This window comes from Rattus norvegicus, chromosome 7 (genome assembly GCF_036323735.1).
Source record: "Rattus norvegicus strain BN/NHsdMcwi chromosome 7, GRCr8, whole genome shotgun sequence".
NCBI lineage: Eukaryota > Metazoa > Chordata > Mammalia > Rodentia > Muridae > Rattus > Rattus norvegicus.
The window spans coordinates 115,092,848-115,104,618 of record NC_086025.1 but is presented as its reverse complement, the minus strand read 5'-3'; the positions used below and the strand labels follow the sequence as shown (position 1 = coordinate 115,104,618).

At 51.7% G+C, this 11,771-nt stretch overlaps 1 protein-coding gene and 1 long non-coding RNA gene across 5 annotated transcripts in view; one reads left to right on the top strand and one right to left on the bottom strand.

Annotated features, from left to right (window-relative positions):
* Window positions 1-566: 566 nt before the first annotated feature.
* LOC120093698 (uncharacterized) lies at window positions 567-7,071 on the bottom strand. Its single transcript, XR_005487271.2, has 2 exons — window positions 5,439-7,071; window positions 567-4,588 (listed from the first exon to the last, which is right to left on the bottom strand). It is a non-coding gene; the product is annotated as an uncharacterized LOC120093698 (long non-coding RNA).
* The window catches only part of Chadl (chondroadherin-like), a 12,119-nt gene continuing 7,401 nt past the window's right edge, over window positions 7,054-11,771 (top strand). For all 4 annotated transcript variants that reach the window (XM_063264686.1, XM_063264685.1, XM_063264684.1 and 1 more), the window contains exons 1-4: window positions 7,054-7,390; window positions 8,673-8,832; window positions 9,419-11,110; window positions 11,518-11,684. In XM_063264686.1, the coding sequence (XP_063120756.1) occupies window positions 7,383-7,390; window positions 8,673-8,832; window positions 9,419-11,110; window positions 11,518-11,684 (2,027 nt within the window). In that variant the 5' untranslated portion in view covers window positions 7,054-7,382. The remainder of the gene's footprint in view (window positions 7,391-8,672; window positions 8,833-9,418; window positions 11,111-11,517; window positions 11,685-11,771) is intronic.

The following is an 11,771-nucleotide window of genomic DNA, read 5'->3' as shown; positions in this document are numbered from 1 at the left end:
CACCCCCGCCCCGGGCCTCACTGCATCCTCTGTTCTGGATGGTGGGGCAGGCGATTCCCTGTGAGCACAGTGCTTGGTTGGTTCAGTCTACAGACCTGAGCTGGAGGAACTCTTGGTCTAGCCTGGAGACTTTGCAATAGCGTCCCACTGTGTGAACAGTTGTTGGTGAGGAGGGAAACCTTCAGGTACTGAGGATTCTAAAAAGTCCTGAGGTTCAGATGTGAAGCCAGTAGGATGGCATGTGGCAGAGGCCTGCTTACCTTCCAGTCCAGTAGGTGACACGAGGCTCATTCCTCCATGTTACCTCCCCATCCTTTGCCTCAGGCCAGAGCTTCCCCTCCCTCCCAGCAGGCTGGTAGTGCCCAGTTCTTCCACACATGCTCAGTTCTGCTTTGCTTTCGCTGATGGAGAGATGGCTTGGTGGCTGAGCACACTGGCTGCTCTGAAATGTCCAGTTGGGTTCCCAAAACCCATATGTAGCTTACATTTACTGTCCGTAACTTGCGCTCCAGACAGTTGAAGCCCCTGAAACTGGAGCTGCAGGATATTGTGAGTGGCCATGTGGGTGCTGGGAACTGAACCACGAGAGTAAACCTTTTGTGGCCATTGGTGTCTTGGCTACATGTATGCTTGTATGAGGGTGTTGGAGTTGTGAGCCACCGTGTGGGCTTTGAACTCAGGACCTCTGGAAGAGCAGTCAGTGCTCTTGACCACTGAGCCATCTCTCCAGCCATAAAGCTAGTTTTGTTTCTCAGGACAGGTTTTTCTGTATAACCTTGGCTGTACTGGCACTCTGTAGACCAGGCTGCCCTCTAATCCAGACATTCATCTGCCCCCTGCCTTTCAAGTGCTGGGGTTAAAGGCATGCACCACCACCCTCCTACAATAAACATTAACATTCTTTACTGACCTGCAGTCGGCCATTTGTGTTGTTAAGCAGCAGTACATGGTACCATACTGAGTTCCATCTCCTGCCCTCTGGGGTAATACACATGCTGGTGAAATGCTCATACAATAATTTTTTTTTAATTTCTAAAATTTATTTTTTATGTGGATTGGTGGTTTTCCCTGCATGTATGCATGTGTGTATGAGGATATCAGGTCCCCTAGAATTTGAGGTTGCAGGCGTCTGAACTCCATGTGGGTTCTGGGAAGTGAACCAGGTCCTGTACTCCTCCATCTCACCGTATCTCCAGATCTAAAACACATCTCTTAAAAAATTAGCAAGAAGGCTCTTCGGATAAAGGTGTTTGCCTAAGCTTGAATTTAATTTTGAGAACTCACAATAGAGAACCAAATCCCCCAAGTTGTCTTCTGGCCTCTACCTATGCTGTGATGCCTTTGCACCCCCCCCCCCCCCCGTGAAGTGTGAAAAACACAGTAACCGTGTATACACATAAAATTAAGGGCTGGAGAGATGGCTGTGTAGGTAAAGACACTTAGCTCTAAGCCCAACAACCAGAATTCAGTCCCCGAGGGCCCATGTCCTATGAGAGAAACTCTGCAAGTTGTGTTCTAATCTCCATAAATAAACTGTAGTTATGCACACTCTTATTTTATACACATACCCAATAAACGTTTTAATTAGATGAGCCAGGCAACGGTGATGCCAAGGCAGGTGGTTTGGGCCAGCCTGATCTAAAGAGCAAGTTCCAGGACAGGCCTACATAGGAAAACCCTGTCTGGGGAAAAAACAAGCCCAAAAGGGAACAGAGATGTCATTCAGAGTTTTTGCCTGGGGTTGGGGATTTAGCTCGGTGGTAGAGCGCTTACCTAGCAAGCGCAAGGCCCTGTGTTTGGTCCCCAGCTCCGGAAAAAAAAAAAAAAAAAAAAAGAGTTTTTGCCTAACATTCATGAAGTTTGGGCATAAACTGACATTGCCGTATGGCATATAGTTTTTTTAGCACTCAGTGGAGGCAGAAGGATCAGAATTTAAAATGTTCTTTCAGTTGCATATTGAGTTCAAGGCAAGCCTGGGCTACATGAGGCCCTATCTCAAAAAACTCAAACAAAAATAAAAGCTGAAAAGATCATACAGTATGATAAGGTTTTTCACTGAGATGCAGGACAGTTCAAAACCTAGGAAGCTGAAGTAGAAACACTGGGAAGTCAAAGCCAGGGCTGGAGTGTTGACTCAGTGATTAGAAGCATTTGCTGTTCTTGCAAAGGATTTGGTCCACTTCTGGGCACCCACATAGCAGTTCACAACTCTAGTCCTAGGGGGTCTGGATCCCTTTGACCTTTGCAGGGACCAGGCACACACATGTTGCACAGATACACATGCACGTAAAATATACTTAATAAAAAAACCACACAAATCTGAAGAAAAAATGGGGCCAAGCTACATGGTGACATTTTGTCTCAAAAGCACACATAGAAGGCAGAAGATCACTTAGGTTCAAAGCCAGCCTGGCTTACGCGGTTGATCTCCCAGCCAGCCAGGGCTACCTCAAAACCAAAACGAGCTGAAAGATCACTCAATGGTTAAGAGTGTGCGTTGCTCTTGCACAGGCCCTGAGCTCAGTTCCCAGCACCCACACATGGTAGTTCTGGAAGATCTAATATCTGGCCTCTGAGGGAATCAGCGTTCATGGATACATAGCACACAGGCCCACCTACTTTCTTATTTGCAGGGTAATAGGCTGCATGTTAATATGGGAGCCTAGCTGTGCCAGCTCATACCTTTAATCCCAGCACTCAGGATACAGAAGCAGGTGGATCTCCAGGTGCAGAGCAGCCTGGTCTACAGATAAGAGTTCTAAGGGGGGGGGGGGGAATTTAGCTCAGTGGTAGAGCGCTTGCCTAGGAAGCGCAAGGCCCTGGGTTCGGTCCCCAGCTCCGAAAAAAAAAGAACCAAAAAAAAAAAAAGAGTTCTAGAACAGCCAGGGCTACACATTTGGGCTGGAGAGATGGCTAAATGGTTATCAGCAACACTGGTTATCCTTTTAGAGGACCCAGATTCAGTGTCCAGCATCTCTGTGGGCCATTCATTTTGGGGGTCAGCAGAGTAACAGTCTACAGGAGGCAAGAAGGCAGTTTGTAGCGCTTGTTGATTCACTTCCGAGGCTGACCTGGTTAGTTTATCTTAGGCATACTTAAGGACAGCACAAGTTGGTAATTACTTTCCTGGTAACTAACAATCATGTACAATAAAACATACACAAGGGCTGGAGAGATGGCTCAGGGATTGAGAGCACAGACTGCTCTTCCAGAGGTTCTGAGTTCAAATCCCAGCAACCACATGGTGGCTCACAACCATCTGTTTTTAACTTTTTTTTTTTCTTTTTTTCTGAGCTAGGGACCGAACCCAGGCGCTCTACCACTGAGCTAAATCCCCAACCCGCTCTCGACCATCTAATGGGATCCGATGCCCTCTTCTGGTGTGTCTGAAGACAGCTATAGTGTACTTACATATAATAAATAAATCTTTTTAAAAAAACATACACAAATCTCGAGGAACAAAGTAGTCTAAAGATCAGACTGGAGATACTTTGTAAAGTGCACATGACACCTTCAGGAGATCGGTTCTAGAGACAGAAAAACAAGCTCATATCGGTCTAGGGGGACCCCACATGTTCTTGGCCACACAGATGAGTGCAGAGGGCATCAGGCTATTAGCTGACTTTCTGGGTGGACAACCGGTTATGCATCCCTTCCTTTGAAGGAACAACCCACAAGTGTTCAACATTCTAGGTTCTCCTAAAATGCTGTGAAACTGCAGTGCCTACTAGAGCTAAAAAAAACTAATAAATACACCATGATTTGGGGCTAGAGGATGGCTCAGAAGCTAAGAATATATACTGCTCTTGCAGAGGGCCTAGGCTCAGAACCCACAATAGCCTTTAAGTCCAATTTCAGGGGGTTTAACACACTTCTGACCTACAAAGGTTTGTGAATGCACATGGTCTCATACACTCAAGCTAGGAGAAGAATGAGAATGCCTTGTAAAAGCCATAGGAAGCCCACCGCTCACACCCTAATGGAGAAAGACTGATCCTCCAAATGTGGGTGTGGTGGTCCACGTGGTTGGGAGGCAAGGCAAAGAAATTGCTCTGAATTTGAGAACAGCCTGGGTTGCAGCATTCAGAGTGAGATTTCATCTGGGGAAAAAGGCGAAACTTTACAAAACAAAAATGTCCACTTACAAATGGTACATACCTTTAATCCCCAAACTTTGGGAGGCAGATCTCTAGGCGTTCTAGACCAGCATGGTCTTCAAAGCGAATCCAGAACAGCCAGGGCTACATACTGTTCTAACAGGACTGGATTTCCATTCCTAGCACCCACGTCAGGTATCTCTCAAGCTACCCGTAATTCTAGCTCCAGAAAATCCAATGCCCTCTTCTCAATTTCTTGGGTACCTACACTCATGCAAATCCCCATGCACATAATTTTGTTTTGTTTGAAATAGAGTTTCTCTATATAGCCCTGGGTGTCCTGGAACTCACTCTATAGACCAGGCTGGCCTTGAACTGAGACATCCTCCTGACTGTCTCTGCCTCCTGAGTACTGTTGTAAAGGTGTGTGCCAGCACTGCCTGGCTTTGAGTTCTGGAATTTGAAGGCAGCTGGTGCAATAGAGATTCCATCTGGGGAAGAAAAAAAAAAAGAATGGTACTCACTGGACCAGAAAGCACACATAAGGGGCTGAGGATTTAGCTCAGTGGTAGAGCGCTTACCTAGGAAGCGCAAGGCCCTGGGTTCGGTCCCCAGCTCCGAAAAAAAAGAACCAAAAAAAAAAAAAAAAAAAAAAAAAAAAAAAAAGAAAGCACACATAATTTCAGGAGAAATAAGGTTTTTTTTTTTTTCTACATCCCCTCCCCCCTTGAAATAGGGTAAAAGGAAGAGGATTTTGTGTTTGGGGTCATCCTTGGCTACAGTGTATTTAAGGCTATCCCAGGCTATGTGAGATATTCTTTAAAATACATCCAAGCAGAGCCAGTGAGAGGACTCAATGGATGAAGTACTTTCTTCCAAGCCTGAAAGCCTGAGTTAGATCCTAGAGTCCACACAGGAGAACAGACTCCTGCAAGCTATCCTTTGACCTTCACACTCGCTGTCGCACTTGCATGTGCAAATAAATGTAAAAAACTAAAAATCTGGGGCTGGGGATTTAGCTCAGTGGTAGAGCGCTTACCTAGGAAGCGCAAGGCCCTGGGTTCGGTCCCCAGCTCCGAAAAAAAGAACCAAAAAAAAAAAAAAAAAAAAAAAAACTAAAAATCTAAAAACTACAACCAGGGGCTGGAGAGATGGCTCAGCGGTTAAGAGCACCCGACTGCTCTTCCAGAGGTCCTGAGTTCAATTCCCAGCAACCACATGGTGGCTCACAACCATCTGTAATGGGATCCAATGCCCTCTTCTGGTGTGTCTGAAGACAGCTACAGTGTACTCATATATAATAAATGAATAAATCTTAAAAAAAAACAAAACAAAACAAACCTACAACCAGGCTGTTCTAGATGACCTGGGTTTGATTCCCAGTACACATGTAAATGGTCTGTAGCCATCTGAGATTCCAGTTCTGGAGGATCCATTGCCCTCTTCTGGCCTCCATGTGCATTGCATGTGTGTGGCACACATAAACATGCAGGCTAAACACCTGTAAACATAAGGGGAAAAAAATCAAAACTACAAGCCTGAAGCTGGACAGTGGTGGTGCACACTTTGATCCCAGCTCTCAGTAAGTAAAGGCAGGAGGATCTCTGTGTTCAAGGCCAGCCTGGTCTATAGAGTGAGTTTCGGTCAGGGCTACAGAGAAACTGTCTTGGGAGAACAAACAAAAACAACCCAGCTGGGGGCAGTGGTGGTGCACGCCTTTAATCCCACCACTTGGGAGGCAGACTTAGGCAGATCTCTGAGTCTGAGGCCAGTAGTCTGGTCTACAGAGTGAGTTCCAGGACAGCCAGGGCCACACAGAGAAACTTTAAAAAACAGTAAAACAGCTATGCATAAGCTGGCCAAACTGGATGGCACGCACCTGTTGTCCCAGCACTTTAAAGCCGCAGCCAGGGTCCAAGATCAGTTTCAGATGCATAGCAACTTTGAATCCAGCCAGGGTTACATAATACCCCTCTCAAAGGGCCAAGCAAACTGAAAAATGAAAGCTACCACAGGCCAGAAACGTGCGTCTGAAAATGTACGAGTGTTTGCTGGGATCCAGCTGTGCAGCCTATTGATGCAGGGGGTTTGTGGATTGGTTTGTTTTTCTTTTTTTAGACAGTGTCACACTGTGTAGCTGTGTCTGGCCTTGAATTCAGAGATTCAGGCTTTTCTTGGAACTAAAGGTGTGCACCACCATGTCCAGCCTTGGAAGTTTTGAAATGTGTATGTGCTCCAGAGATGCATGCTTAAATGCACCTTTAACTTGCTAGATAGCCTAAGTCTGGCCTTGAATTTCTAACTCCACCACGAACCAAAAAACAAAAGGAGGGGCAATAAAATATCTAAGACAGGACCAGACAGGTGGCTCACTGGTTGAGCACGCTGGCTGCTCTTATAGAGGACCTGGGTCCCAACAATCAATGGAGGTTGATGGAGATCTGTGCTCCCACCTTGGGGGCTCTGGCTCCCTCTTCTGGCCTCTATGGGTACCAGCCATGCTACAATGCCCTGCACACGTGTAGGCCACATCTTAAATAAATAAATAAATAAATTTATTTAAAATATCTCAGACGATGGTAAGCTGGTACATTTTTAATCCTTCTGTCCCAGTCTCCTGAGGTGTACACCACCATCTGGTTTATGCCTCAGATCTGTTTATAGAATGAAAACACCATATAATCCATTGGGAAATGGATATGGCTCTGGGCATCAATTCAGATAGCCTCAAGAATACGTTAAAGTGAGATGGAAAATACTTGCAAGATACGTTGTGTGTGGTAGCTTCAGTGTATGTGAGTGCTTAAGTTCACAGAAAGGAAGGAGTTAAAGAAGCCGCGTGCCTGGGTTTGCAGGTTCCTACCTCAACTCCTGCAGCAGCCTAGTGAGCTAGGTTTTAACTTTCAGCTGCTGAATACTCCTTCAGAGGGTCCCAGAGTCTGCAGGAGTCCAGTGATGCTGACCCACCCGAAAGCTCCTCCAGGCACCCCCCCTCCCCATTGCCACCCACGCCCACCCTCTGGTCCAAGGACTCGGTCTGGGCCACGTTGTTAAGCCTGTGCCGCACAGGCAGCCTGTAACTCCAGCCGCTGCTCCCACCCCCTGGCCACAGCCTGGGGAAGCCCCAGCTCTGCCCGGATGCTCACAATGCTGCCCATTCAGCTCTGTCCTGGCTGCTGAGCCCATGGGCAAAGGGGGGTGGGTACTGCTGGTGACCAGGCAAGGACTGTCCCTGGTCTTTCCCTTGTGTGGGGCCTCCAGACGGGGCTGGCAGTTCCAGTCAGCATGGAGAGGTAAGTTTTGGGGCCCTGGGGGTGCAAGGGAGCCATAGATGAACTAGATGGCTAGAGATGACTACTTACATCTGCTCATGCGTCCAAGAGGCTGGCTGCAGAGCCACCGGACCTTCCTGTACCTGAGGTACCTCAGAGGTAGCCCCTAAAACAGCTCCAGATGTAGCTGTTCCTGTGGTGTTGCCCTTTGTAGCCTTCAGGGATCCGTGGCAGCCCTCTTTGCCCTGAACCTTTCTCTCTTCAGGTATCAGCCTAACCGCCCCCTTCCTACCCTGACCCTCAAGCCAGAGTCTAGAGAAGGCCGCCAGCACTAAGAATGGGGTAAATTCTGGTACTAAAGAGAGACAAAGCCAGACATTAGCAATCCTGGGAGAGACTATGGGGAGGTCCATGGGGTGGTGTTTCAGCCCCACGTCAGGGAAGGCAGCTCAGAGTTTACCTGGGACCCAAGCATAGAAGAGGAGGAGCTGAGAGGATTCACTGCTGCTGGGCCTGTACCGTGGGCAGTGCCACTCGAGGTGTGTGATGGAGAATCTCTACTTTCTTCTTGAGGCATCAGGAGTTGGGACTTTTCACTAATGGGGACAGCTAGACACTCGGGAGCTTTCTGTGGGGAGTACTAGGATCCTATCTGTAGTCTGGAAAATTCCCTTTGGCTGTCAGGTGGAGCACTGGGGAGGCCAGAAGAGCCATGGTGGCAAAAACCATCCCTAAGAAACAAGCAAGTGGCTGCCATTATGAGGCAGAGGGATGGATGTGTGGGTGGGTGCATCAATAAATGGACATGTGAGAGCTATCTGCTCTGCAGTACATAACCTGGGCCCTCAGGTCCCCTGTCACACGCAGGCCAGTCAGCTGTGTGGACTCAGGTAACAAGAGGACACAGGCCTGGGCTGCCTGCTTACCATGACAGGGTCTCTCAGGCTCTTCAACATCTGGCCCTCCCAGTTCACCCTAAAACCTGGGCTAGGTCTGGGCCTTCCCTCCTGCTGCCAAACTGAAGTCCAGAGCCACTGGGCAGAGTCGAGACTCTGAACTTTCTACATCTTAGCCCCCCCAACCACACCCCCAATAAACCAGGGCTGATTACAGAAGCTTCTGCCTCCCCCCCGCGCCCCCCCCCCTCCGAGGTGAGGGAAGAAAACCAGGTCACAGCACTTTCCTGTGCTCAGAGAACGGAGACCTGGAGCTGTGAGGCAGGAGTTGGCTGTCCTGTACCAGGGGTTCAGTACCCACTAGCATTGATGCCCCATGGACAGCAGCTCTCACTCTCCTCTCCGAGGCCCCAGAGCTTCACCCTGCTGCTGCTTATGATGTTCCTGAGTCCGGCTTGGAACGTAGCTGCCCAGCGATGCCCACAAACCTGTGTCTGCGACAACTCCAGACGGCATGTTACCTGCCAGCACCAGAACCTCACCGAGGTGCCAGACACCATCCCTGAGGTCAGGAGAGGGGGAAACCCCAGCATGGGTTGGCAGTGTAGCAAGAAGGGAAGGGTGGCAGAGCTGGGGCTACACCAATGACTCTACCACTGTCTGGCTGGATCCTGCTCTTTGAGCTCTAAATAGGAAGACAAATAACTGGTAAAGGCAAAAATCCAACGACACACACCTTTAACCCCAGGACTCAGGAGGCAGAGGCAGGCAGATCTCTGAGTACAAGACCAGCTTGGTCTACAGAGTGAGTTCCAGGCTAGCCACAACCACGTTTAAAACAAACAAACACTATCAGCAGTAACAACAAAAACCTAAACAAGCCAGTAACAGTGTAATTTATTTAAAATCCTTTTTGTGTGACTGAAATACCTAGGTGACCTATAAATAATAAATAATATATTCGTGACGGGTCCTGGGGTGAACTGGGGGTGTGCCTGGATAAGATACTCTTTTTGCCCTGTGGTGTTATGAATTAATCAGAAAGTAAGCCAAGAAAAGCAAGGACAAAAAGGAAAAGATCACAGTAAGGGCTGCTTGGTGGCTAAAGAGAGAGAGGCTAATGCTCGCGTGTCTGTGTGGCTCCTGTCTACAGCTGACCCAGAGGCTGGACCTCCAGGGTAATATGTTGAAGGTCATCCCTCCAGCTGCCTTCCAGGACCTGCCGTACCTCACACATCTGGACCTGCAGCACTGTCAGGTGGAGCAGGTGGCCGAGGGTGCCTTCCGTGGCCTGGGCCGCCTGCTCTTCCTCAACCTGGCTTCCAACCGCCTGAGCTCGCTGCCCCAGGAGGCACTGGACGGGCTGGGCTCACTGAGGCGCTTGGAGCTGGAGAGGAACATGTTGGAGGAGCTGCGGCCGGGGACCTTCGGCGCCCTGGGCTCCTTGGCCACTCTCAATTTGGCCCACAACGCCTTGGTCTATCTGCCCGCTATGGCCTTCCAGGGGCTGATGCGCACTCGCTGGCTGCAACTGTCTCACAACGCGCTCAGTGTACTGGCCCCCGAGGCTCTGGCAGGCCTGCCCGTGCTGCGCCGGCTCAGCCTGCACCACAATGAGCTGCAGGCCCTGCCGGGGGCCGCCCTGTCCCAGGCCCGTAGCCTGGCGCGCCTGGAGCTGGGCCACAACCCGCTCACCTACACCGGAGAGGAGGATGGCCTGGCGCTGCCCGGCCTGCGGGAGCTCGCCCTGGATCACGGGTCCCTGCAGGCCCTGGGCCCCCGGGCCTTCGCCCACTGCCCGCGCCTGCACACCCTTGACCTCCGCGGGAACCAGCTGACCACCCTGCCCCCGCTGCAAGTCCCGGGCCAGCTACGCCGGCTGCGGTTGCAGGGCAACCCACTGTGGTGCGCCTGCCACGCGCGGCCCCTGCTCGAGTGGCTGGTGCGCGCTCGAGTGCGCTCGGACGGCGCGTGCCGGGGACCGCGGCGCCTGCGAGGCGAGACCCTGGATACGCTGCGGCCTTCAGACCTGCGCTGCCCGGGAGACGCGGCGGAGGACGAGGATGAGGACCGGCCGGCCGGTCCCCGCTCCCCTCCTCGCTCCCTGCACGAAGAGGCCCGGTGGGCCACGCCCTGCCCTCCCGCCTGCGTGTGCGTCGGGGAGACCCGGCACAGCGCTTGCGACGGCCGCGGCCTGCAGGCGGTGCCCCGCGGCTTCCCCAACGACACCCAGCTCCTGGACCTGAGGCGCAACCATTTCCCCTCGGTGCCCCGCGCGGCCTTCCCGGGCCTGCGCCACTTGGTGTCGTTGCACCTGCAGCACTGCGGCATCGCGGAGCTGGAGCCGGGCGCTTTGGCGGGCCTGGACGGCCTGGTCTATCTCTACCTCTCCAACAACCAGCTCTCGGGCCTGAGCGCTGCAGCCCTCGAAGGGGCCCCCAACTTAGGCTACCTGTACCTGGAGCACAACCGCTTCCTGAGGATCCCCGGGGCTGCTCTGCGTGCCCTACCCAGGCTCTTCTCTCTCCACCTTCAGGACAACGCGGTGGACCGCCTGGCACCTGGGGATCTGGCAGGAGCGCGGGCTTTGCGCGGCCTTTACCTGAGTGGGAATCACATCACCCAGGTTTCACCTGGGGCGCTAGGGCCAGCTCGGGAGCTGGAGAAGCTGCACCTTGACAGGAACCAGCTGCGACAGGTGCCTACTGGAGCCTTGGAGGGGCTGCCTGCACTCAAGGAGCTGCAGCTCTCCAGGAACCCATTCAGGGCTCTGCACGATGGGGCCTTTCAGCCTGTGGGGCGGTCGCTGCAACAGCTCTTCCTGAATAGCAGTGACCTGGAGCAGGTGGGTGCTGGCTGTTGCGCAGGTAGGAAGCACAAGTTCATAGAAGTGCATTCCTTCGGCAAGCATTTTAGGCAGGCACGAGAACACTAAGCCAAACGTTCCCCTCAGCCCTCAAGGAGTTCAGGTGCAGCTAGAGGCACGGAAGAACTTGAGTCCGAGCCTTTAACTAGTTGAGAGTCCCTACGAGTCTTGGCCATTGTAAGGGTGGGGTTCGGGGCTAACTGAAAGAACGTGGGCATTGTGTGACTTGGAATAAGGTCAACCTGGGTTCTAACCTCAGCACTGCCCCTCCAACGTAGACCACCCTGGGCCTTCCATCTCTCTGCTGGGAGGAGGATGGAGCTCCCCGCAGACCTGACACAGCCCACCTGGCAGGTTTCACAACAGGACTTGGCACTTCCTTGCAGATTTCTCCCAGGGCCTTCTCAGGCCTGGGGAAAGGGCTCCAGGGCTTGTACCTGCAGCAGAACCAACTTCAGTCCCTGCCTGCCCCGATGTGGCTCAGCGGGCTGGAGCTCATCGACCTCAGCGGTAACCCCTTCCACTGTGACTGCCAGCTGCTCCCGCTGCACAGGTACGCGCACACCTCCCCGCCCCCCGCGTGCCCCCGTCAGGCCTCCCACCAGAGGTGTACCAGCTGCTGGCAGTCAAGTCCAGCTAT